Source organism: Drosophila santomea, chromosome 3L, assembly GCF_016746245.2.
Source record: "Drosophila santomea strain STO CAGO 1482 chromosome 3L, Prin_Dsan_1.1, whole genome shotgun sequence".
Taxonomy (NCBI): Eukaryota; Metazoa; Arthropoda; class Insecta; order Diptera; family Drosophilidae; genus Drosophila; species Drosophila santomea.
This window is the reverse complement of record NC_053018.2, coordinates 19,033,825-19,061,397: the sequence shown is the minus strand read 5'-3', so window position 1 is coordinate 19,061,397 and position 27,573 is coordinate 19,033,825. Positions and strand designations below refer to the sequence as shown.

At 41.9% G+C, this 27,573-nt stretch overlaps 1 protein-coding gene across 6 annotated transcripts; it reads left to right on the top strand.

The window, feature by feature from the left end:
• Positions 1-376: 376 nt before the first annotated feature.
• Positions 377-27,435, top strand: LOC120448386 (transcription factor AP-2-epsilon). Of its 6 annotated transcripts, XM_039630372.2 has the most exons (9): positions 377-656; positions 731-778; positions 23,606-23,836; positions 23,906-24,073; positions 25,416-25,623; positions 26,340-26,529; positions 26,600-26,864; positions 26,982-27,149; positions 27,215-27,434. In XM_039630372.2, the coding sequence occupies exons 2-9, from the start codon at positions 740-742 to the stop codon at positions 27,323-27,325; spliced, it is 1,380 nt and encodes a 459-aa protein (XP_039486306.1). In that variant the 5' UTR covers positions 377-656; positions 731-739; the 3' UTR covers positions 27,326-27,434. The 6 variants fall into 6 exon arrangements, with proteins under 6 accessions (XP_039486306.1, XP_039486302.1, XP_039486303.1 ...); XM_039630368.1 differs by lacking the exons at positions 377-656; positions 731-778 and adding an exon at positions 12,895-13,353 and having other exon boundaries at positions 25,407-25,623; XM_039630369.1 differs by lacking the exons at positions 377-656; positions 731-778 and adding an exon at positions 12,895-13,353 and having other exon boundaries at positions 27,215-27,433.
• The last annotated feature ends 138 nt before the right edge of the window (positions 27,436-27,573 follow it).

The window sequence follows — 27,573 nt, the reverse complement described above, 5'->3', positions numbered from 1 at the left end:
GGATGAGGGATGAGGCAGAAGGACCACATACAGCCATGGCTGCGCACTATCTTGGCAGGACTTTCGGGGGGCTGGGACTGCGACTGAGAATGGGGATGGGAGGTGAAGCTGGAGCCGGGATCTGGGTGGCACATGACCAACAGAAGCTGCATGCATACACCCCCGGGTGGAACAGTACATAGCCAACGGCTGGGTCTTCGGTCGCACGGAACTGAGCGGAGCGGAGCGGAGTGTATGCTGGGCTGGGGCTGGGGAATCCTTTGGCCGAAAACCACAAAGGAGATACGGAAGTTGGCTCAGACGACGACGACGGCGCTACTGCAGCTCCTCCAGTGCCGATCCGCAGCTGGAACCTCTGGCACAAGTGCGAGTGCAGGAAACCGGAGCGGAAATTCACTGGGCGGATGTCAAGTCCAAGTTCAGGCCGTGTTCCTTTACCGAGTTACCCCGTAACTAAATAACCGTGTTTGGGTCTCAAGTTCCGCCGGCATCCGCACGTGATTCCCCACTACGAGTGCCAGTCCGCTTAAAGTAAAGTTCGGGCTCCATTTCCACTCCGAGTATCTTCATCCCCGCGATTAACATAAATTTGCACTCGGTGGCCAACTGCGAAAGCTGTCATCATTCTGGATTTTACAAACAACTTCCGACGGAAGGTCGGTCGGACAACAGCTGCCACTGGGTCCAAATTGGCAAATTGCTTTAACCAACTTTTCGTCTATTTCCGTAGGAGTTGGATATGTCATTTCTGGCTACCTTGGACGCAAGTGCCTGGCAGGTATGTCCCCATTGCTCCTCCACGAGTTAATATAATTTGTTACCATTAAGTAGGCTGAGCTTATCTGCTGCGACATATTCCGATTACAAAATCAGGTCGAGTTTGTGACAAATAAAAAGTTTACTCGAATTTAGTACGGTTTTTAATAAAAGAGCCTACCAGTGCAACTGTAACTTTAAGTATTAGTAACCAGTATTTATTGCTTTTCTATCTTAAAAAAGAAAACATTTTAGATTAATAACGGAATATTTTGACTCGGTAATGTTAATGTTCTCAAACAATTATTACTTTCTTACCTTTCGGTATTACATCATAATTTGATAGAATTCTAAATCCCATTTCTAAAGTGAAATGTTTTAAAGAACAGATTATTTAAGCAAGATAAAAAGTGGTTGGATGCTGAAAAATATGGCTGTTTCCATGTACAATAACTGCTTTTCTAAAAAGGGGATGAATTTGTTAATTTCGCTGCTTGGTAAGCCGAAATAATATTATTACTCGAAATGGAACTTCATAACTCAGACAGCAGACAATTGAATCATACATGGTAAATTTGAATCTGCCAAATCTAAATTTGTAATAAAAACTTTATTGATTTACGCCGAAAAGTGCGACGTATTTTCCTTTTTAGCATAACGTTGAGCTGAGTGTTATAAGAAAATAAAGTTAAAATTGGAACTATCATTTTGGTTTTTTAAATTTCTGTTTACAGCAAATTTGAAGTAGTAATATATATTTAATATATACTAGTTATAATGTTGTAGAATTGAAATAAACTCTTTAACGTGTGGGTAGCTCATTTGTTTAATAAAATCCATATAATAAGAATGTTAATTTATGACGAGATCATATAGGTTAGGTTGTTTGATGTGGCATGGGAATAGAAGGCCGCGCATATTTACACTTTCCCATTATCCTTTGACAAGTTCCGCTTGCCACAAATTGAATTCCAGGCTGGGGCGGCGGGTCGTGTGCTCCGCCGGCCAGTGGTCGTGTATGTCTGATCTGATCCTGTTTGAGGGAGTAGTTCTGTTTGCAGGACGACTTAGTCCCTGTCACCGGCAGCCAGGTCCTTTTTGTGGTGGGCGACTGATGTTGTTGCTGGCAGCGGTGGCGCGACTCAAATGGCAGCGACTGTTTGCGCAGACCTGTCGACCAAATGAACCGAATAATACATCAAACGCTCTTTAATGGGGGTGACAAATCCCCGACAGTTGGTGGACCTGATTACTTTATGAGTGCGGTGGGTCGGTCCTGAATAAGCCGCTCGTCGTTTCTGCAAAAATTAATCAAGCACCGTCAAATAACCGCCTAACATGTAAATACGCTAAACCAATTGTGCCCCTAAAAAGAGTTTGCAATGCCAGTAATGGGACATGACACCACATAACTGGCAAGAAGGCGCTGTTTACTATTTTTACCTTATAATGTACTTAAGTGGGTTATATAAGTCTACACTTTACATTTTTGAAACCACTCCTCAAAACACACAAGTTATTGAATGGTTGCAGAAAATACTTCAAGTGATCATTCTTGTTTCGATATGCATTCTAGTTTTATAAAGCTGTAAATTTGAAATATTTAAAGCTCAGTCAAATAATCATTTTTAAGATCCCCTTGAAGGCGATTCCATATCTCAGATTGTAATGGTTTTCATCCCTCAGTTTTGTATTTATCCTAATGAGAGAAAATCAAAACGTGACAATTTTACTTTCATATCCCGTGGCTATCCCAGTTGTATGATAAACAAATTTTTGTACCAAGAAAAAACGTTGAAGTGTTCTGTTTGAATTGAGGAGAAGATGTGCGTTTTGCATTGCGGAAAGGGGTGTAATAAAAATTTAATATGAATTTACCACAGAAATTGAACCAGAGGATGTAAATATGTTCTCTGGCGCAAGAAATCACCGATCGTATTTATAAATGTATATATTATTAATTAGTATCAACATCACTCAACAAGGCAGATGCAAATATGCTAGTAAACAAATTGTCAGGTGGGAGGAAAAGCGTTTCCGAACTTATAAAGCTTACATATATCATTCTCATCAGGATCACACGTCAAGTAGATCCGTATATCTGTGTGTCCGTATATCTGTGTGTCCGTATATCGGTGTGTCCGTATATCTGGGTATCCGTATGTCCATGTGATGTAGGAAACTATAAAAGCTAGAAGAACATAAGACTATAGCGACGCAGACGCTTGGCTTTAGAAGAACTGTCACGCCCACACCTTTAAAATGATCAATTTTTAAGGATATACCAACAAAATATTAAAATTTCTCCCTCATACTTCCACTAGATGAGTAACGCGTATCTGATGGTCTTGTTTTATATTAAGAAGTATATTGTGTACATATATGTAACCAAAGACAATATTCTTATGTCTTTGATGTAACATACCAAGTTGGCCAAAGCAATCAACGAAATTTCGAAATAGTCTTGTTTCTGAGCTAAATAAAGGCTTGATGGGATTTGGGCTTTGCAGGTTTGAAAAATATTTTACATTATGGAAAGGCCTTTCATACAAATGAGCAATGTTGGGCATAGAGTGCCATTGTCATCCGCTTCCATTCACGTTCTGTATGCAGGACGAATGGGATTATTTCGACTCGCTGTTTTTTTGAAAAGAGCATATGCTTATCTATAACACTAACCTTAGGATGGAGTATCGACCCCTTTGCATCTCATTTTCGGTGAAACTCAGCTTGGCATTCTCATGCTTGCCGCCTCAGTGCTGAGATCAAAATTTGTAAAACACCAGAATTTGTATAATCTAGCGGAAGTAATGGCATTACCAGCGCAGACGTTGCCCACAGAGTCCATTGTAGTTAAATGCCAATTATATGCATAAAGGGATTTGCGAGATAATTACGGAATAGCGCCACGACATCCTTATCCACATTATCCAATGTTCTGGGTAGGCTAATAATTCGATATGTTAATACCTCGCCCGTTTGCGGCTTGGGAATCGGCTTCGAGTTGCATCCTGGCCAAAGAGCCAAGAGTTCGTCCAGAATCCAGAATAATGGCACGTGACCATATTTATGCCATTTAATACATGAGGAAACACTGCCTGTCCCACTGCACCAAACAACACTTCGAGGCATATCATCCCATTTGCCCACTAAAATGCACCCCCGCCTTTTGAAGAGATGCTGTGTACACTGGGAAATGAATTTTGTGTAAACATTATGCGTATATATAATGAGTATAGCTGCTAACTGTAAGCATCCCTCACTTAAAATATTTAACACAAATTTTATAAGAAATTATATGATCCCTTTATAATGACAGTATTGTAATAGAGGTGTGGTATAGGATGGTATAGCCACTTCTAGCGAATTAAAACTAGGGAACTTGTTTTTTTCCGAGTGTTCCTGGGATAATCTCCCCTCTCCCGACCACATTCCCTTCCCAGTGAGAAATTGGGCCGGGCGGAGGGGCGGACGAGCACTTCAAGCTAAAAAGTGAAAAGCCAAGTAGTGCGAGTGGCATCGAGCGGCGCTGCGGCGACACGCATATGTTTTTTCTGGGGCCGTGCGGCCGTGTTTGTTGCCTCGCAGGATGCGCACACCTGAGTGCTCCTTGATGGAAGCCCACAACGCCGACTGAGGAGCGGAATCGATAGCTGGGGGCTCAAGAGGCCGAGAAGGCTTGTCGGAAAATTATACGGCAAACAGACTACAAACACGGCGGATATACATTACGAGGGTGGGCCACGTGCCCCGAAAGCCGTCATTTTAATTAAGTTGGTAAAAAAACAGGGCCACGATCCGCGAGAGTCTTTTGTCAGCAAGGTCCCATTTGATACTTTATTTACCTTTTGTTGATATCAACACGTTATATTGGGGGTATCGATTTCAGGTAACTAGCTGCGGATGTATCGCAAGAGATTCCTTTTTATACCTGTTACTCGTAGAGTAAAGATTCTAGGGTTTTGTTCTTAAAAGTTACTTCAACAATGTGTCAACGATTTTTAAAGTTTTACTGATTGTATCTATGATAAGGACCAGATAGGAATCTGATATTCGAGGAAATCGCATTTGCGATTTCTCTTGTTTAGTTCAACACATCCGATTGATAAAGAAAGTGCAACACAAATAGTTTACATATAGTTAACCTAACTGGAATTTTATAATCTTCAACATTTGTTTTTATTTAAAAGATGTTACCAAGCTAAAGTTACCAATTAAGTTTCAAGCTGATGTCCAGCCGAATGTTGTACTAAGATTATGGTGTTTATAACTAACAGTTTAACGATGTTTAGCTTCAGCGAAAAGATATTCAGGTAAATTCTAATTTATGAGTGCTTGCTCAATCAAACATAATACCGCCCGTGGGTTGCAGAGGTTGCAGAGGTCTTCTTATTTATTTAAATCATTAGTCATTGCAGTTCCACCGAGGGTAATTACACACACGTTTTAAGCGCATTTGGGCACATAAATTAATACATTTCAATGGAGAGTGTGTGTCGCTGGGAAGGCAATCGCAGTTCGAATGCAGATACGTGACGGGCTCCTCGCAGCACTGTACTTATCACGTGATTTATATTAATGGCGGCATATCATGTTTCACGCGTGCTCGGCGCTGGTTTTGACTTCAGAACAAATTTGTCAGTGGGGGTCGGCACGCGCTGCACTTTCGAATAAAGTCATCGCCAACGACAGGTCGGCGCAGCAATGGCAACTCCGCAGATCCAGAGATCCAGAAATGCACATGGATGCTTGAATGCCTGGATGCATGGTTGCAAGGATCCAGATGCGAGTATACCCCGACTGGGACAGACCTGGCACCTATTGAGAGCCGGGCTTTCGCCATAAAACAAAGAAATATGGGCGAGAAGAGCCAGTTGTTTATGATGGAGATGGACAAAGCGGCTATAAATCTTCATCCGCAAGAGCCAGATCGACTTATTGAAGTCCAGGGATAAGCAGAGGCATAATTTTCGAGATCGGCTTCTAGGGAGCCGAGTATCTGCATATTTAATTTCGTGTATCTAGTTTGGAAAGCCTATTAAGAAACCCATAGCCATCAGTAATCTTCTAAAGCATTCACATCTGTAAATAAATGTTTTCACTCAATATTGGAAGAATGGCGCTCGTTTTGTTGGAGCTGTGTTCCTTTGCACCCAAATATATTCAAAGCACCGAAAGGCAAATTATGTTAATTGTACGAGATTCCGCTACTGTTGCTGAACATCGCGGTCGTGTCATTAGCCAACATGCTTAATTATGGCATGGTTTTGGAATGGTATTGGCTCTAGAACATGTTGAAATATCTCATATCAACACGTTTTCGTGCTGAACAGGCATTTTCAGATTTCTTTTCGTTTTGGGAAAGCGAAGTGCGTTAAATAATAAGACGAATTTCCATCTCAGCATGCTTCAAATGTTTCTTTTTAATGCAATCTTGGCCGTCTCTTCCAACAACTACTTTACACTTGGCGAATCACTTAAGAGTGTGCGCAAAAATGAAGCAAAATGCAGAGCCCTAATGATAGCTCCGGGCGAGTGGCCCACTAGTTATTCTCACACGGGGCCAGCGACACCTACTACCGGGCCAATTCCCGACTCCACACGGCAATCCACCAACGGATACCGTTCCGCGCCATCTCGCCCTCTACGCACTTTCCAGCCCATCTAGATTCAGAAACGCATCCGCAGGCGCTACACACTCGGTTGTCCCTGCTCCGAAGATCGCAGATGTTTAGGTGCGTATACCTAGGAAGAGTTGAGGTATGTACATAGTTAGGTATATGCAAATAAATAGGCGTGCTTTGAGGGAAAACAGTGCGTTTATATGTGCGGTTTTCAAAGTGATTAATGCTCGGATCCGTATCAATTTAGTGAAAACTGTATCTTTAAACTTCGAGGTAACCTCAAAATATACATCAAACTCCGGAGTTGGGGCTTTATAATAGATAATGTTTAAGTCTATATTTTTATTTTTAGCAAATTATTCAAGATATCTTTTACACTTATCGGAATGGTTTAGGATCTCAAGAATTCTCCTTTTTTATTCAGGATGATTTTATTTAAAAGTGTTTGACCGCCATTAGCACCATTGCATGAGTTCCAATCAACTTTCGACTTATAGGCGTTTGTTGTGAGAAAGTACTTTATGAAATACAGTAGCAAGATTCCTTTCAACCAGATTTTCACATAATTAATTATACATCACTATTGGATCGCAAAACAAATCACATTGGGACTAAGATTATGTTTGGTCGAGCTATGACCAGTATGAACTGTGCCCCAGATATCGGACTCATTTCGTTTTGTTTTATCGCCGCGATGGCATAATTACACCATTTTGGGAGCGTAAAAACGAGCGAGGAATTAAAGGCAGCTAAACATTATTAAGCGCTTTAATGATTTTATAGTCCAATTTATAATCCTTAACAACCACTTGCACTCGGTCAAATGCTTACATCTCTTATTTGGATGTTTGCTTTTAATTTTCGAAGTCGGAGTCTGAACACCAGAACCCACAACCAAGAACCCACAATCCAGAACCGAGAATCCGTCTCCGCAGTTATTTATCGCAAATTGGATGCGAATATGTGTCTGAATGCCTGGGTATCTGAGTATCTCAGTATCTCAAAGTCTGCTCCACTGATGCTGATGCGATGCCACTCGGTTCTGGCGATTCGCTTGATTTAATAGTGGCAATTTCGCTCGACTCCAACGCACTGATAATTTTCTCACATAGAAATCCGTTTTTATAAGCTAAAAAAAGGCGCCGCACGCAATTCGGCATTCATGTTTTATTGCCTAATTAACTGGCGCTGACCATTTCACGACCTCTTGTGCGTGACGCGTGAATGGAGTTACGGAGCCAGGGAATCACTTATTCCGAGGAGGAGAACCAGGAGTAGGTAGGAGTAGGAGGAGGAGCACCAGAAAAAGCGAGAGCGCCAGGCTCCGGACTCCTGTCCGCACATCCTAACCGCATTTGAGATAACCAGATAGCATAAGGGAAATAGGATTATAATTATAATTCACGCAGCGGGCAAGGGTCGATATACTTATATTTCATTTGAGTATGGCTTGGAATAATGGGATCTAAAAGTGTGTCGTTGAACAAGCCTAGTTTAATCAATACTCTATTGTTCTATATGTTTATTCCCACTTCAAATGTTTATTATACTTTCCAGTTGGAACTTTTTGATTTTTTATTATCATGAGTTCAAGAATGCTAGACATTCGTTTATTATATTTGTTTACATTATTTTATAAGTATGTGATGGGTTTGAATGCATTTAATTTACGAATGTTGCGAAATGGTATAGATTTTTGTAATCAATGAACCATCGGAATCTGGATCTTTGGGCTATCTTAGAATAATCCTTTTACTCGAGTGTGTGCAGGCGAGCGATATGTTCGCAATTTATGTACGCAATCGCAATCGCAATCTACGGTGGGTAAACACAGCTGCAAATGCGTTTCCTTTGACCTCGAATTTAAATGGTCCGCCCTGCTGCTCCGCGCTCTATCGCCTATCTCGTACGCTCTCGTACGCCGAATTGCGAAAAACAGAGCGGATTAAAGGTGCACATGAGCACAGCCGTAGGAAATATGCTGCAAACATCCGCCATCCGCCATCCGCCATCCGCCTGCTGCAACTGCATCTGAAAACGCACACACCGCCGCACAGAGAAGCTCGGTCGGAGCTGGGGCACACTGGAAAAAATAAGCTGTGCCATGCTCCAAGCTCAATGTTATCAGGTTATGTTCTGAGATATTTCGAATGAGTATAAGAAAATAATGCGTTGCGGCTGTCAACATATATGTGTGTATATATTATACTCTTATTAAGTTATGGTTTGTCGAACTCAACCTTAGTTTTTCCCTGTGCAGGCAGGGGCAAATGATGGGCAGCAGCAAAGGACAGGAGGCTGGAGGAGCCCAGGACTGCGACGAGCGCGGCTCACTCGCTTATCTTCCCCGCGGCTATTGGCGTCGTGCAACATTGCAGGAGCCGGAGCAGGAGCCTTTTCCTGGGCCTGCGCTGCTGCTGAAAGACCGGCCAGAGGAAGAGGAACTGGCGAACTGGCGAATGAGCGAAGGAGCGAATAAGCGACCATGGGCCATGGGCCACGACCATGTCGCTGATGATTCGCTTTCGTGTATCGCAAGCGGGCCACAGCTTTTGGCTTCCCCCGAAATTTGAATCTGCCTGCATCTGAGGACTTAACGAATATGAACGCAATGGCCCGCGGCTGTTTCAAAATATTACCGCACTCGAGTATTCGAGTAAGGCTACGTACTACATATACATGCGTTCGACTCCGAACCCGAACTCAAGTGAATGCGGAAAATTATGGCGAGGTAGTTGCAGATACAAACACTCAATCACAAGGGCTCCATTTGCATACGCCGCACCCCCCGCCCAAGTCCAGTCCAGAAGAAGTCCATGAGGCCTATGCAGTCGCATTAGCCATAACCCCTAGAAGTGCATATTCCTTTTGCTCTGAGGGATAGTTCCATTTAAGGGCTTTCTGCTCTTTCGTCCGTTAATTAGACGTTTTTCTGGTTACTAGATATGTACCTTGTGAGTCGGCGATTTAATGTTCACAAACGTATTGGCATTTGGTTTAAATCGCAGGAAGAAATGGTTTTTATCTAATGGGTTTAGCCACAGGAAAAGCTCTGAATTGTACTCTACTGTCTAGAAAAACATATTGTACTATAGTAGTATTTCATACCTTAGACAAAGATCTAATTTAGGAAATCAATGTAATTATCTACAAATGATGTTGGTGTCACTGAGTTACTGATATTTCTAATATTTTAGATCAAAGAAGATAATTCATCTTTCGAAAATTAAGTAAAAGAAATTAAATATAGAGCTGTTAAATAGATACTACTAGGTTTAACAATTATAATTAAATTGCCTAACAAAAATATCATATCCCTCTCAGCAGCCTTTACTGTGCTACAATTTACCTTTTCTAATTACATTTTTGGTTGCACATCGCTTGTATGTATGTAGTATTTTTGGAAAATCACCACTCCCGCCGAGCTGATTGTGATTTGCATGTGGAATGGAATGCACTTGTCTGCGGCCGGCTAGGCGGACCGAAAAGAGCGGCTTGCCGCTAAAAGGAGTTGCCACAGATTGGCGGTCACAGTCCCTGGACCACTAAAGTTGGAGTAAGTGCCACGAAGCCACAAGTCTGGGCAGTAGTCATGCAACTCCTGGGGCATTCACGAGTTTTCCCCCGGCGATCGCATTTAAGACGCATCTTAAATGAGGTGCTCAGGCCGAGTCCTCGACTCTTGGGCAGTTGCGATCCCCAGCTCCTCAGTTAAGAGCCAGCTTATGACTGGCTCAAAGAAAGCTGCCATTTTCGGTAGTGCACTGGTATGGGTTGGGATGTGGATGTGGATGTGGATGGGGATGTAATTGTGGCTGCAATGGTGTAGGTGTGCGGGTCGGCAGTTGGTAGTTGGTAGTTGGTAGTTGTACAGAGGTGTACTTGGGTGCATTTACCATGGGCGCACGGACCACTGTGCATCACGATTTATGCCCGGTGCTGCGGGGAGGACTGGGAATTAATTGGTAATGCGAGCAGTGCATCAGTATCAGTATCAGTATCGGTATCGGTTTTGGCTTTGCCTCGGCATCCGAATCGGAGCTGAAAATGGCGGACCGATCATCGATCGATCGATCGATCGATCTCTTGTCGTGGCCGCAATCAAAAGTCGTGCCGCCGCAATGAAATCGCTGAAATGGAGGTGGGTCGACCGGCATTCCACCGCCGCAATTGGATAATGCACCTGATCGCCGTTTCCACTCCACGAAATATACTACCCAGGCCAGCTCCTCCGAAGTGGCTTCGTGAGTGGCTCCGCGTACATAATGTGCATGTGCAGTCGGCGAGATCACGGTTTCACATCTCATTTCGCCCTGCCACAAACTCGGATTTAATAACTGCGTGCCCGATATACTTTTCCGGCGAGTTTCGCTCCTTCTTTCTCGCTTGAACTTTGGCTCCCCTGGCAACAAAAGGTAGGAGCCCGAATCCATTTGAGTCACTTAGAAAGCTAATGGCATAATTTAATTGGGGGACAAACATTCAGCGCTCGGGTTGGGCAATGCGAGTAATTCAATTTTCCACAGCCGCTAATCCTCCTTGTCCCGTTTACCTGCGGATCTAATTGTGTAACCTGAAAACAAAGCACGAATAAATGTAATAAATGTCTCCTGAGGATTCTGAGGCTTACTTTCAGCTTTTCCTGGAAGTTAATAGAACAACGAAGTCAACAAATTCAAATGTTCGTGGCTCACACAGAACAGCAGTTTGTTTCTAGAGGTATTATTCCCCGTGCTCAGGATGTATCTTCTAAGCTCTTTTTTAACACATTTTTCACACTTTTGACCAAGTATGTTGATTTCTATTACATATTACATATACATATTAAGCTCTTAAAAATGATGGCGATGGTTTAGGTTGATTAGGGAGTAAATTTTCTTTTGCATATTTCCTTCTGGCATAATTTGATTTAAACAATGTTAACCAGTAACCATTTTAAGAAGAAAAACTACTAGACAGGAGTATTTTGGAATTGATTTTTTCTATGTTCAAGAGTTCGATTAATGAATTGATATATTCAATAATTTCTATATTTCTATACCTTAAGCCATATCAATATCGTAAAAAAAATTATTTCCCTATTTTCATCACTGCTATTACATACTATATTTTTGTTTTATCATTAAAGCACATTAAAAACTTTTTAACTATTTGCCTTTCATTTTATTAGAAAGTATTTACATAAAATTGAACAAATAATGTAATGCATGAAATGTTTACTTAGTTTTTAATTTAGGATCACATCTATAGGAACAAGTAAATAAAAATAAAGTCAAATACATTAACTTGATTTGAAATAATGATGCTACTATCTCTGAGTTTATTTTCTTTTTGTTTGGAATCATACTAAGTATTTGAGGAAAACTATCTTTACAAGACAAAAATAAGAAGTTCCCTTGTTATAAGCACATTGGCAACCGAAAAAAGAGTTCCTACAGAGCTCCTTTTACTTTAAAGAGTACTTTAATCTCACTTAATCACTACCGTGATTTACATAAAAGGGATTTTATAAATTCCCTTTCTTTAAATAGGGGACCTGGGTTTGATTTTCAGTTTGTTTAATCGTTTACAAAAATTAAATGAATTCGTTGGGTAACTTGGGTAACTTTACCGCAAATGTTTGAAATGCTATAGCCATTAAATGAAAAAATGAAAATCTGCTATTTTCAGTTTGTTTTGATTATGGCGAGCACGGACCCACACTCACGCACTCATATGGGTAGATTTTTATGTAGAATATGTAAATCGGGCCACATTTCACATGGCAACCCCCGAATGTTCGATAAGTACGTCGGTACATAGGTGGGTCGCTTAATCCCCGAGAGAAGAAAGAACCCGGAGCACGTACCACTGGCGATTTGGGCGCCCAATGCCGGGGTTTTCCCAGTAGCAGCCCGGGCCCAGAGACCAGAGATCCAGCAACCCTCGGGGCACGGGTGCGTCGCCAACCCCGGCCATTCGCATGCGATTCCATTCCACCCCTATGTATCCGTATCGCTCGCATCTCGCATCTCGCGAGCCGAGCATCCGCATCTGGCCATGTAGCTGTATCCGTGTGTTTGTACATCTGTACGTGAGCTGCGCTGCCGCAGCCTCTGGGTTTTCGGTTTTCTGTTTTCTGTTTTCGGGCTCGGCCCATTGTCTAGTAGTCCGCTGGCGGGGCGTGGCTTCCGAAATATAAATGGCTGTGCTCTCTTCGGGCGGCGGGCTCTCTTCGGGAGCCGCTCTTCGATGCCCGAAAGCCAGAAAACCTGCTTGCCCGGCGTATCTGTGTGCGCCTCGCACCCATACAGACGCGCGGCGAACGGGCATAGGCTTTGGGCACTTTTCCTATGTATTTCGCAGCTGTATGCGAGAAAAAACGGCAGCAGCCGCCGCGGCAGCAGCCGCCGCGGCAGCAGCATCTGCAGCAGCAGCAGCAGCAGCAGCAGCAGCGGCAACATCGCACATCCCCCGAAGGTTTTTGCGTCCAACCAGAAAATCCAACTTCAGTCGAGAACTACGTCTGGTGGCTGCGCAAAGGCGGAATTTCGATTGCGGGTCCTCGCTTAATTAACCAAACTAAACCAAACCGAACCGATCCGAACCGTACCGAAACCGCTCCGTTGCGTTGCGTTGAGTTCCGTTCCGTTCCGCACCGAGACGATCGTGGCTCCGAACTGAAAGATTATTCAAATACAATTAACTCACGTTTATTGTCCTTCAACTAGAGAGTGTGCAGTGTATATAGATAGCGGCGGATACGTAACTCTAACTCAAGCACCCACAGTTGCCTTAACCAGTGCCAAAAATCGATTTTCAATAAATACTTACATACTTAGTGATCGTACCTGTTTTGCATCCCAACTGGCCCAAGTGTTCAAAAGAAATCCTATGCTATCCAACTAGTTGATATCGCCGTCTAACTTGGATCAACATGCACATTCTACACCGCACCAACGACCACCAGTTCGAGGATCAGAAGTTCATGATGGTAAGCCGCGCGCCTTTTGCAGGATACTTCAATCCGAGGAGAGTCGTCTATCTATCCAAATTGTCTGTCAGCCGAAATTTGCCCAGGCTAATCCCCGAGTGCATCGGCACAGCTTTACCCCAGCTTTACCCCCGTCAGCTACTCAAAATACTCAAAGATATTGAACCATCGAGTGCCCATGGGCCGACGAGCTTGATTGACACTGAAATTTCTTTGGGCACTTTCGGGCACGCAAGCACCATTGGCCAATTACGCTTCGGCGATCCGGACCCAGAGATCTGGGCCCGTGATTCACACACAAACTGATTACCATTCCGGGTGATTACCATTCTAGCAGCAAAATCAATGACCAATTTACAGTAATGGCTTTTCCTGCGACTCCGTGTGGCACACTCTGCTCTGGAAATAATAAGTACATAAACTTCAACCTGATTGTGCCCACTCCAAAACTCAGGGGATCACTCAAGACCCCAAAAGGGTGTGGGGCACAAAGTGCAGACTGCGAACACAGGCGCATGCAATTCTTTTGTTATTAGGGGTCTTAAACCTTGAAAATGAATTTTCCAATTTAAACTGACTTCTTAAGACAATAAGTCAAAAAACTGCAGAAGTGTATTTACAAATTTTAACCAAGGACGAATTCAAATGGTTGTTCTTCTGATACTAAGACGTTAAAGGAGTCATTTAATTTCATTTGTCTTCCCGATAAAAATGCGATGTACACAAAATTGCATATTCGTTATTCAGATTAGGTACTGTTTGGCAATGTTTTGCTTCTTAATATTCTTATAGGTTTCTGAAGTGAAAAGTCCTAACTATAAGCAATACTGGGTTAAAATTTGTAGAGCGACAAAACAAAACTTAGCATTCGAAGTTAGCCTGATCTTATTTTAAAATTTGTTTAAGCCCAATAAATCCCATAAATAATATTTTAACGGATTATTACAAAATTTACAACTTCTGTGAAAAAGCCATTTGGTCTATTAACTTAAAGTTTAGAACTACTACTTAGAACTACTAAAATAAAACCCTAACATGTCATTGAGTAATCAGTCCCTAAACAAGTTGGCTCCATTTATTAATTTTGTATGCTACTTTTTTAGTTTATTCTGTTTAAAAAGAGCCATTTTTTAATCGTTTGGTCTTCAAGACGGCAAAACGAGCCGTCGGAACAACGACAATGTTGAAAATGCTAGCAAACGTGTATGCGTATGAATTCCATAAAGATTTAAAAGTCGGGATTCTTATAAAAGACAAATAAATTTTAGATACTAATTTATCATAAAATATTGACAGTGAATAGATCTTGTACATATATTATTAAAATTGATTAAGCTTTGAAATTAAATCCAAGAAAGAAAGTGCTTTATGTGTTACTTCTGTTAAAGCTTCTATAAAAATACTACCAGTAAAAAATTGTCCGGTAAAAGCCCCAGATTAAGCATTTTGGCTGTTTAAAAAATGTGTGCGTTATGGGAAAACATATCTGAAAGTAAAAAGGTTCTATACACTTAGTGCAGACACGATTTCGGGGCAGAGAGCAAAAAGTGACGGCGGTGGGAGTGATCAGACGTCAGTGGTCAAAATTCAAATGCGGCTGCAGAGGAATTCTGGAAATGCGTGGGTACACGCTCCCCCATTTAATTAGCGAAATTATATGGTGTTTCTGCTTCCAAGAACTTTTTTGATGCCCGATAAAAAAATAGGGCAATTTGCGGGGCAAGGGCCAAAGATCAAAACAAAAACACAGCGAAGAGGTAGACCAAAAGTCATCGCCCACAAAAATCCGAGTCCCGCCAACAAAGTGGGCATGCCGAGTGTGTTGGCATTAGCTTTGGTTTGGCTGGCCCGGGTCCTGGTCCTGATACTGGTACTGGTCCTGGCCCTGGCACTCCGAAGGCTCCCAAATCAGGTAAGATCCCACTGGGACACTCGCGTGATGCGTTGCCAAAATAATTTATGAGATTGAAGCGCAACGCATCGTCAATTTGCGTGCGATCGCCGACTAAAAAAAGAATGCCATACAGATTGGCAGAAAAGTTCCCATAGCACACTCGATGCTCGATGCACAGCCCCCAAATATCAAAAAGCATTCAGCTTATTTATTAGCCAAACTCCCAAACTCCGTTTCATCCCAGAGGTTCGGGCTCAAACCCTGATTGATGGGTTCCCTTATGATTTATTGAATAATTTCTTTATAATTTAGAATAATTGTTCCAATTTACAATATGCACTTCGCTGGGTTCTGAGACACGTTGGTATGGTAATTGTGCTTAGAACTTCGGACTATCTGCTATACGAGTATAGGGATTACAGGAAGAAATAAATGTGCAATTAAATGTTTACTCCTTTCGAGATGCAATATTTTAGTCTTGATTAAAAAGTGAATTGCATTTCTATATGAACGGAACTAGAGGAAACTTGCAATAAGATGAATGAAACAATTTCGGTAGGATCACAGCATAAGAGCGATCCGTGTGCATATTTGCATATCATATTTATTAGTCCGCCAGTGCGGGCGAGATAATTTCGAGTCCTTTGCATCCGCTGGAAGGCATTTCCGCTTCCACAGACATGCAGATGAATCCTCGGAGGAAACTCGAATTGCATATGCACGCATCAAAATTGATTTCATTTGCGGAGAGGAAATTAAAAAGTCCAAACAAAACTAAATTGATTGGCAAGATAAATGTAAATGTTCATAACGTGGCCAAGATCCGCAGCAGAGTCCAGAATGCAGAATCAAGTGTCGGAACCTCGACGAGGTGAACGGCGTGTGTTAGGCTCGTGGCAAACCAAAACCAAAGCCAAAACCAAGCCGTGCAAAGCACCACATCCACATCCACATCCACTTCCATATCCTCGTCCGAAGCCAAAAGCCAAGACAAGAGCGAAAGCATCGCTTGGCCGACATGCGTTGCCCTTGCCTCCTTGGAGGTTGAATATGGAGGATGGGGAGGCCATACCTGCAGTTGGCTCACGAGGCTGCTGCATCGAAAGCCTGCCCTTTGGACGTAGATTGCAAACGGACGAGCAGAGCTTAGCTCGGTCGAGCTCAGAAGATGCTACACAGGGAGAATCATTGCATTATGAAGAGCTAAAAAGAAACAGAATGATAGTGGGGTTGGGGCTCTTACTATGAGGGAAAACTGTTCTTATCTTAAAACAGATATAAGAAACTTTATTGTGATTCAGATATACATAGTATATATAATACGCTTACATTGTATTAAAAGAAAATACATATAAATATACAAATATCGCATGGTTATATGTGAAGTTACAGCTCAACGTAAATTTAGTTTTGTATCGGAACAGTAAGACTCAGTTATGCGTTCTGTAAACGGTGATCCTGTTTATATGTCAGAAGTCCAGCGACTCAGACGTAATGCATTGCACTCTGATATAAATAATTTTAGTACCACCTGATCTTTTCTCGCAGTGCAACTGCATGGTCAAGTGGGCACTCGCGACTCGTCGTTCTTCTATTCGTCATCTGTACGCTAGAAGAGCGGACGCAGCATTTCGATTTTGGCCGAGCGGGCTCCGCAAATACCCAGCAGGTTTAATACATTTATGAATGGGTTTTACTACTTCATTAAGGGCCCGCTCCTTCGCGCATTTGGGGGCCAAGGAGCTGGAGCTGGAGTTGGAGCTGGAGCCGGAGAAAGAGGATGAGGATGAGGATCCAGCCGAGCTTCAGCTCCGCGGATTGGAGCGCGTGCGCAGCCAGGAGGAGCAGGAGGAGCAGGAGGAGCAGGAGGAGGAGGGCAGGAGTACCTGCAAGAATCGTAATAAGCAGAAATCGATTATCGTCTGCTGAACATTTCCATTGTTGTTATGAATATTATATGCAGCGTTTGCAGCGAAGCTTCCTCTTAAGTTCGTTTAATTTATAGCTCTTCCGACAGTTTCAACTCGCAGTTTCAATAAATGACAGCACCGGACGTCGAACGAGTGTGTAATCTAATTGGAAACGATCGCGGTTCGGGGGCCCACTGTACCACCGATTCGCGGATGGCCAGTGCCGACCGTATGTAAATTCGTGCCCAAAACTGATCAGAATGGATTCTTTATTTACTGACAATATTATGACAATGCCCGCATGAACTCGGCTTATTCTATGGCCGTGGGGCGGTCCTTACGCCACTCGATGTCTCCATATGGCCAGATCTCTTAGGGATCCATAGGGATCTCCCTCCTCCCCTTCTTGGAACCCCACCATCATTCAACTTGACAGCGTAATTAAAAGGACTGGTCCACACGATGAAAGTGAGGAGTTTTATAAGACGTTAGGGCCTACTTGTTTTATATGTCGCAATATAATTGGCGGCCCAACCAGACCCAACCAGGTAGTGGCCGAAAAAATGCGAAAATCGAGCAGGCATGTTCTTTTCTTGGGCGGGCACTCTTCTGCCAGGCGAAATGATTTCGACCGGCAATTTCAGTAATAGCGGCATGCCGGGATCGAGGCCAACTCCTGTCCACTCCACTGCTACTGTATAAGTATCCAGAGTCATTACGTCATCGCCGAGGAATTCGGACGTGATTGCTCTTATGGAAGCCACGTGCTAATTTAATTATTATTTGCAAATACTTTCAAAGTAAGAGGGCCTCTGCACTCTTTCACCACTCATTCGATTTTTAATTTGATTTACTTTGATTGCTAAGTTTCTTTAAAGAGATATATTCGAAAGCGTATAATCGTATTCTTAATAGTAGATTTAATTTTACGCGCGAGGATTTCCTTTAAGCTTTGGCTTTGATTCACAAAGTGTAAAGCTTTTCCCTTAAGAATTTGGAAATACATTTTGGAAAAGAGCTGATATCAAATTGAGTTAGGAAATAAAAAGACTTTCGTTTATGTACAGAGAAAATGTACACTATATTTAATATATCTTAACATATACTTTGATTTTACATCTCGTGCTGCATTAATAAGCAGGATTTAACTTTTATGTAGCATCTTCTTCGTATATTTTGGTTTTGCTTTCATTTTCCTAGAATCTTCATCAGCAATTTAGGTGTTGGCGCTAATAAAATCGGCAATAAAGTAAGTCCGACATTTGTTTTTGGAATTTCCAAATGGTTATGCGCTTCTTGCAACCACACTTGGTCTTTTAACAAACATACATTCAAGGCTACGGAATATTTTTGGTCAGTTCCTACATAATTTAACTCACATACTTTAGATACAAACGACAAGCATTCCAAATGACTTTGCATATACTTGGTAGTTGATTAAATGAATTAAACGTAAACGTTGAAACGTAATTATTTGTTACGATTTAGGCTGTTGGCTTCATACAGGTGCGCTTTTGTAAAATGTTTTGTTTTTTCTTAATTTTAAAATATTACTAAAATTCAAATTTGTTCTTATTTTACTTGGGCTATAGAGCCATCTATGGGTGGTAGGTAGTGACCTTTGCTGGTTCAGTTATCCAAACATAGATGCCGCCCACTGCTTGTACGAATGTGTAAAATGCATGTAAAGTAGCAGAAATCAATGTATTTCAACAAGACACGCCCATGAATACTTTAAATTCTGGATCTGGATGCCTCTTTGAATCAGTTGAAGAGAAATAACCTTTTCTGCAAATATATTCACCATTATTTTTATAAGGCGCCGAACCTTTGAATATCTGAATGATAATAATGATGATAATAAGGTAGCGGTCACTTTAAAAAATCTGAAATTTTTATTAAAACGCATTTATTTTCTTGCCAATTATAATGCCTAGACAGTATTAAATAAATAGCAAAATAAATTTTTTTATTGCACAAATAAAATTTTAAGGTTTAAATATATAACTAATATATAAAAGTAAATAAATCATATAAAAACAGCTTACAAAAATTAATCCAGCTTAGAAATGATAGTTCGAAAACATGTTTTTAAGTATTATTGTTATTTAATTGCAATTGTTTTGCCGAACTTATTTAGAGAAATCGTTTTGTCATACCAAAGAATCTATGAGTTTGCATTTGATTTAAAACTCACGAAGTACAGGTCTCTTTTCAAAAATGTTTTAGAATCTTAACCTCACCCTTATAATCTTTTTAATATTATTATTATTGTTTTTACTATACTTAATATTGTTATTATTATTATTAGTATTACTACTATTATTAGTGGTATTATTACTATTATTAGTAGTAGAAGTATTAGTAGTAGGATGCAAAATCCAGCGTTAGGAAACGGATCCACTCCACGGGGCCGAGAGTCGTAATAGGCCAGTTAGAAAAGTGAACCCTGGTTCTGAAGTCAAAACTCTTTTAATGGCAATTGATCACTCGCAAGTGGATAACGTTTCATTAGAATATCGGGTGAAGTGCGCATTTATACACGGCGTGTGTGTGGATTGTGCGTACATATGTGAGCCGAGATCTGCGAGCCAGGCTTTGTGAGTTTTGTATGACCGTCGTTTGGAACAGAACCCACTTGAGGTGAAACTATTTCGACCTGCTCAACAGCTTCCAACTGTCTACCTGTACCTGTGCCCATGCCTGTGCCTTTGCCTTTGCCTGTGCCCCCCAAAACCAGATGGTCTCTGGCCGCCGAGCAGCATTGGAACCTTTATAATTTATTTATCTTTATCTTGAATTACGCCATGGGAGTATTGACCACCAGAGTAAGTCAGAAATTTCGGCACATTCATGTCTCGCAATGGCAGACAATGGGCTAAAGTTCTGAAACTCATGTGATTGAAAACCAGAGTTTCCAATCGCACAATTAATAATGGAGAAAAAACGCCATGGCAAAATAAATAAATAAATAGAAATAGCAGCGGAATAAAGAACTCTGCCAACTGGCAAAGGGTCAAAAGCATTGCCCAAAAGCCACGCATACCCACACCAACGAATTCCGAGCGGGCCAACTCTGTTGACGGTATTGAGTGACGGCAAGAGCCGAGAATAAGCCGCGAATATCCGAAGACGGATGAGCAGTCAGCCGCGTATTAGCGGCTACCAACTATTAGCTAACATAGAGTTCAGTACAAGACACCAAACCAAGAGCGAAACATAAAATAGGTCATAAGTGGGAAGCACTCAAAGGAGCTAGAGGATTTTGGGGTGCCCCACTCAAGTAGTAGTTTTCATCCAGAAATGCCGTTTTAATTGATCGAAGAGTTAATACTCAGATTCGGCTTTGATTAGAGCCAAGCTAAGGTTCTTCAGCGTAAAATCCGCGAAATCTTCGGGGTTCGAAGAAGAAAACCACCGAGAACCCAGCCGCCGATAGACGAATATTCACGCAAAACAAAGGAGAACCGGTTTACCTGTGTTCCTAAATATTCTATTTGATGTTGGCAAATGACAAGATAATCCAAAGTAATCAATCAAAATTATTTTAATTTATTAAGCCACAATAAAGTCGTGCCCGATCCGCAATTGCCACGTTCTTGGCCCAGCCAGCCAGCCAAAGACTCGCAAGAATGCTCCCTACCACACTAAGGGTTTTGGCCCAACTATCAAGATTGGTTCATACTCACTCGTATGTGGCTAAAATTTGTTCAGTAAGTTTACCAATTCGCTTGGCGATCCATAATTTAATGGGAAAATGTAGTAGTGGGGCAGACATTCCGCGAATATGGTTATTACAAACTGAAGAAATGCAGAAACTGGTTTTTAGGGAGCTGTTAAGATACGATGATCATATATCGATAATATCTGATATTTTTAAAGTGATGCAGTATTCCATTTTGACTAGAGCATAATATATATGGGTAATTTAAACAGTTTCTATAAAATGCATTGATCTATCGCCTAAAATAAAAGCGTTGTCTAGGAAGTTCAATAAGTTGTAAATTTAAAAAATATACACAGCCTCTAACTGGATAATTTTTACAATAATTCCCTGATACAAAAGAATTTTCACTTGCCTAGCTCGAAACAAATCTGGTGTTTAAACACGAGCCAACGGTTAAAGCTCCGCATGTCTGTGATTCAGTAATCACCTATTATTCGGTCATCCACTAAAAACTACTCCTCAGAACTAAATAATGGAGCTGCGATTTGGATGTGTAAGCAATATGAATTAGTTGATTAAGGCGATGCGAAATGTGATGGGGAAGTAGAGCGCTTGGGCAGGGCCTTCCATGTTTGGTCCACTTGGAGGAGTTCCTTATTTGGACCACAATGAAGGCCGATCCTCCGCGAGCCTTGGTCTTGCACAATCGAATAAACATGTTCGATTTGTGAAAACCTCAACGTTTTGTGTCAAATTACTGTCATTCTTTTCCGCGATCCCCGGACACAATGCTGAATTAAGTAGCAGGTAAATGAGAGCAGCCTAATGCAAGGCAGTCGTATAAATTTGTTATGGAATGTTGCGCAGTGGCAAATGCAGGGAATCAATAGCCGCAGTTATGGATACCTAATGTGTGTACCCCACCGGTTCGGCCTTATCGCGCGCATCTCCCATTGACACTGCATCCTGCGAGTCCTGGCAATTCAAAGGCGCGCGACTGGGCAGGATGTCAAATGGCTTGTGTGATACCATTCAGCAAGCCGAGCTTCCGACCTCATTATGCGAGTCCTTTATGCCGCGCACACATTTAAATGTGCTTTCGCCCACAACAAAGATCTCAAATCGGCGGTAATCTCTCTATATAGCCACACAGCTCCGACCAACCGACCAGCCGACCATCCGACTATCCGACCATCCGACCGACCGACCCACCATTTATCCATCCATCCATCCATCCATCCATCTATCCGACCTCTAACGGTAGCGACTGCGAAGCGAAGCCGCCGTCGCCGGCTGAAAAACCTTTTCGCCTTTTTGGCACACTGGCGCGCGACTAGTTCTCATTTCGCGTTCGTCGCTCGTAGACTGCTGATGCTGATGCTGCCGTCGGTGCGGGAAAGTCGAAAAAATCGAGGAAGCGCGAATCGGTCTTCAGAACGAGCCCCGTTTGATTTGCGATTGTGATCCGACGCGATATAGCCAAATAGTTCCGGAATACACCGACTTGCGCCCCAAAATCGCCGGAAAACCCATCAATATGTGTGCATAAGGTTTCGACGGACTTAAATATGATAACATGACTTTAGCCTATGTGGATATGCCAGCTGTAATTCAGGTTCAGGTATATTTTGGACTCGGGATCTCGCTGGGATTAAGATACAATTGATTGACAGTGTGTCGAATTTCGCGGCGGTTAAAAACATGACCTCAGAAGACTTTTTGTGCCTCGGATATGGCTGGTGGTTTCTTAAATGTTTTATATCGCTGTTCAATAATCTGGAACCTGACCAGATAGTTAATTTAAAAATTTCTAATTAAATACAAGTTTTTACAAAACTATTTAACGCTCTATAGTGTGCCTTGCGGATTTGATATTTAATTAAAAAGTTAAATCAATTTTAATACTATTACAGACCAAATTTAAAGTTTTTGGTGGATCTATGTATATTATTCATATCTAATTAATCATCCATCTAAAAATATCAGTGAATTATTGGTTCTCATGTCCGACAACTGGAATGTTGAATCTCATTAAAGCTATTTTTATTTGATGTAAACTATTACCAGAAGCAGATTCAGAAAGACACGTTCAAACTACCGGCTTCATATTGCTTTTCGGTGTTTGTTTAAGTTTTAAAGTGAAAGAAGCACCAATACCTAAAAGATATCCAATGTGTTACAAAAATTGTGTACCGATGGTTTATTGTTTTCTACAATATACGAAACTTACCTTAACAGCCTAAAACACGACCGCAAAGGATTGTGTTTCTTAGTGGGCGTTACTAAGCATTTGATTTTCAATCAAAACATATGCTATCTTGAGAAAATGAAATCCTTCACGAAATGGTATTCACGTTTTACTAGTCTGAGTGTGTTCTCATTGGGAGTTACATACAGTTTTGTTGTTTAATACATATACCTCCATATCTGAATAATAGAGATTCATAGCCTTAGATCATCCACGTTTCCCCGAAATAACTTGTTATCTCTCAATCTCGGCCGTAGAATATACGTATCTTGAGAACCTCCAGTACTTTATGTACATATATGCTTCATGAAAAGTGATCCCAATTATAGTGTATTACGAATACATTCCATTTTCGACAATTGCCTAAGCTCATCTGGAAAACTTTAGATTTTTCCCGCCATTTATTCTAATCAGAGCTACTTACATTTTAACATTTGATCCCTGAACTTTTCTTGAAAACCATAAACTGCATATTTTCCTCACGAAATGTGTGTGCAATTCGAGTTACCTACAATTGTGCGTCTCTTCCCCAGGAACGCCTAAGTGGACATGGGAGTCTAGGGCTGTCCAGTGGCAGTGCGGCGTACACAACGCATTCCGGCGGACACACGGGACGCAGCGGACCGGCCACGGGGCACAGTGGACACAGCAGCACCCATGGATCGGCGGCCACCATGCACCACCAGTCGCTGCAGTCCGACTTCCAGCCGCCGTACTTCCCGCCCCCCTTCCACCACTCCACCCAGAGTCCCCCCCAGCAACAGGTAAGCTATCAGCACCGCGCGGCGCCCCTGATGATCCCAAGCGCAATCTAGATATCCGGCTACTTGCAGAACCATGGAGCCCTCGAGTACTTGGGCACGGATCCCTATGGCCAGCCCCTCTCCTCGCTTCACCACGCCCCACTGCACCACTACAACCAGCTGGCGGGACTGAGGTCCACGCAGGACCAACTGGGGATCCACAGGACCCACAGAGAGGCTGAGCTGCAGGGACATGTTGTAAGTTGAATCCTGCAAGGACTCTGTTTTTATAATCTGCCCATTTACTTTTATGTTATTTGCCTGTTTTATAACTGATTTTTTGTGGGCTTTTTATAGGAATAGGAATAGTTTTTGAGATTTATGGGTTACAACAAACTTGCGTGCTTGATTTCAACTTTCTAGACTTTTAATAAGTTTAATAAGGTTTTTTAATAAGTTTCATCACAAGACTAAAAAATGTTACTTAAGAATATCATACATTTTTATTTGCGAAATATTAAAAAAATAGTTATGCTATCTATAGTAAGAAAATTGAAAAGGAAAGCACCATTATATTTTTACTATAAATGGTTCAACATAATTATGAACATATTAACATAAATGACATATTTATAGAATATATAAATATAAGTACATATACATAAGTACGATGTAGACTCCTTGGACATTTAGAAGAGTTAAGTTAAGCATTTCCGCCTTGGTACAGCGATTGCCGGCATATTACAATATCTGCTAACAAGAAGGCAGGACTCAATCTTTTCATCCGTTTAAGAATTTGCGTCTTGCTCCACATTATTCTTGCATATTTTGCAACATTCTTGGCTTCGAAAGCCATGGAACATTTGAGGGTGGATGCTGGCCCGTTCTGTGAAAGTTGTCGAAGTTATTTTGGAACGGATTCCATTCGAGTGCATTAAAAAAACATACTCCGGAAAATGTGAAAAATGTTCTTGGGATTTCGCAAGAAACTCTTCCCAACAACGATGAAATTCCTAGCTCAGCCTTAGTCCGCCGAAGGGAGTCCTTTCCCCCCTTTTCTCTCGTTCGCTCGTTCCACCGGCAAGTGGTGCAGTGAAACGCAGCCTTGTGCCCCGAGAAGGCGTATCCTCGCAGGCTCTGTGCGCATCTGTCCGCCCAAAGGACTCTCACACACACGCGGCTCTGGCGAGAGGCTGCCAGTGTTTGTGTGCCAGCCAGTTTGCCAGCCGGTCTGCATACATTAGCGGCAGGGACCTCGGATTGGCTATGCGGCGACTTCAACCCCTTGGCCGAAGCCCCGATATATTAATAGTCTCGCAATTATTGGCATCATGCCTTCATACCCTTAACAACACTGCGCTGCAAAAATTATGTTTACGCTTCAATTGAGGCGCTGTTTGAGGGAACTTTCAGTTGAAAAGTACTCAGTGCTCACCAATAACTCTATACACAGATACACAAGCTTACGGAACCTAAACTAAACTTAAACTTTATCACTCCAAAAAGGATCATAAGTATAGAGGCACTTTTGTAGTTGGTAGATAGTATTTTGCAGTGCGCATTGCCTGAAACACGAAATTAATCTTGAAAGCCTTTGCAGACCCAACTGTCACATGGATTTCCGTACACGGATAGGAGGAGTGATTACGGTAGTGCAATATCGGCGGGAGCTGCCCACGGATCGAGGCTTGGTCACGAGCACGAGTCCCTGGCGCTGCACCAAGCACTTCAAAACGCCGTCGATGATGTCCAAGCTCCTGCCCTCGACGACAACGTGGCGTTCATGTCGGACTTGCCACTCATAAAGAGTAAGTGCACCTAATGGGCATATCTTTTAATTTGTATAGTATTGCTACCATAAGAAATGGAGGGCCGACAAGCTCTTATTCTCACAAACTTAACGATTAGTTGTAATAGCCATTCATATTTTACATACCAAAAACATCCCTTCGAGAAGTCACTTTTAATCCTAAAAAGTCGTATTTCAAGTACTTCCAAAGGGTAACTACTCGAATTAAATAAAATTTTAGCTTTTATGGCATATGCTCATATTTTATTAGATCGAAAATTCAATAAGGGCGTTGGTTTTATTCTTGACATAATTTTATTGTTAACTGCTAAGATAGCTGTATTCGTTTAATGTAAACTACGTTTTGATACACCGTATTTATATGCAGATATTATCAAAAACATTAATATAAACATTTTCATGACGAACTTGGAAGTTACATTCACATTCCACTCCATTGGGCGTTCGAGGCGGAACCTTGAACACGCCTGAATAACAATACAACATAACAACTACCCCTGAAAATAGTGAGTTTGTGTGAATTGTGAAACTCAATCTTGCCCTTCTAATTGGCAGGATTTGGGTAAAACGATCCCCACGTCCTGGTTTCACACTTGGCAATGTCGGAACAATAACAACAAAAGCCATAATGATATATTTTCCGTACACTATGAACAATATGGTGTACCATACATACTCATGGAGACTAATTTTCGGTGTTGCGTTTATTTGCAGGCATGAAAACCGGAAAAGAAGCCGGGAACATTGGATCGGGTTCGCCCAGCGAGGTATTCTGTGCAGTTCCTGGTCGCCTCAGTCTCCTATCGAGCACCTCGAAATACAAGGTCACCATAGCCGAAGTACAGCGTCGCCTGTCGCCCCCCGAGTGCTTGAACGCCTCCCTGCTGGGCGGAGTGCTCCGAAGGTGGGTTTACATGGGATCCCCACTTGGTTGAGTCGTTAGCTAACCTTTTCGATTTCGATTTTCGTTTCAGGGCCAAGAGCAAGAACGGAGGGCGCCTGCTGAGGGAGAAGCTGGAGAAGATCGGCCTGAACCTGCCGGCCGGCAGACGGAAAGCGGCCAACGTGACACTACTGACATCCTTGGTGGAGGGAGAGGCAACGCACCTGGCCAAGGACTTTCACTTCGTGTGCGAAACCGAGTTCCCCGCCAGGCAGCTGGCCGAGTATATCGTGCGCCACCAAACGGAGCCGCAGGACTCGTACCGACGAAAAGAGCTCATTCTTCACTCCCAGCAGGTACGGTCATCAGAAATGCGAACAAAAAGATGCATTGTAATATATAAATAATATATCCTAGTCTTTCCACTGTTGATATTCCTAAATTCTAAATTCTTAAATACCTAAACAATCCAGATTACTAAAGAGCTTATGCAGATCTTAAGCCAAGATCGAACGACTCACTTCGGCACGAGATCACAGCATTTGCTGGAGCCATCGATGCAGCGCCACTTGACTCACTTCTCCCTGATAACGCACGGATTCGGATCGCCCGCAATTATGGCTGTCCTGCACGCTTTTCAGGTAAGGATTCCCTTGTAAGGCTCTGGAAATTTCAGGTCATATAGGTGCTATCTCTCTTATTGCAGACATTTTTAAACGAGTCATTAAACTACTTGGAAAAGCTCTACCCTTCGAACGGCGGAGGAATGGTGTCGTCGTCGTTGGATAAAAGTAAAATTGACAACGAAAAAAAATGATAGGCTATGTTGTATATTGCCACAGATTGAAGCAAGCCGTACTTTAAGATTAACTTTCCATACACTAGGTACAACATCAATAAAAATTATAAAATTCCTGTAAATTAATTTATTTAGTTAAGTGTAAATTATTGGACATTTTGTATATCTATAACTGTAATTTGAATGTACAATATTCAAATATATTAAATACGTATAATTTATTTAACTTAGAAAAATACATCGACTTTTTGTCAAAAGCACAAAGC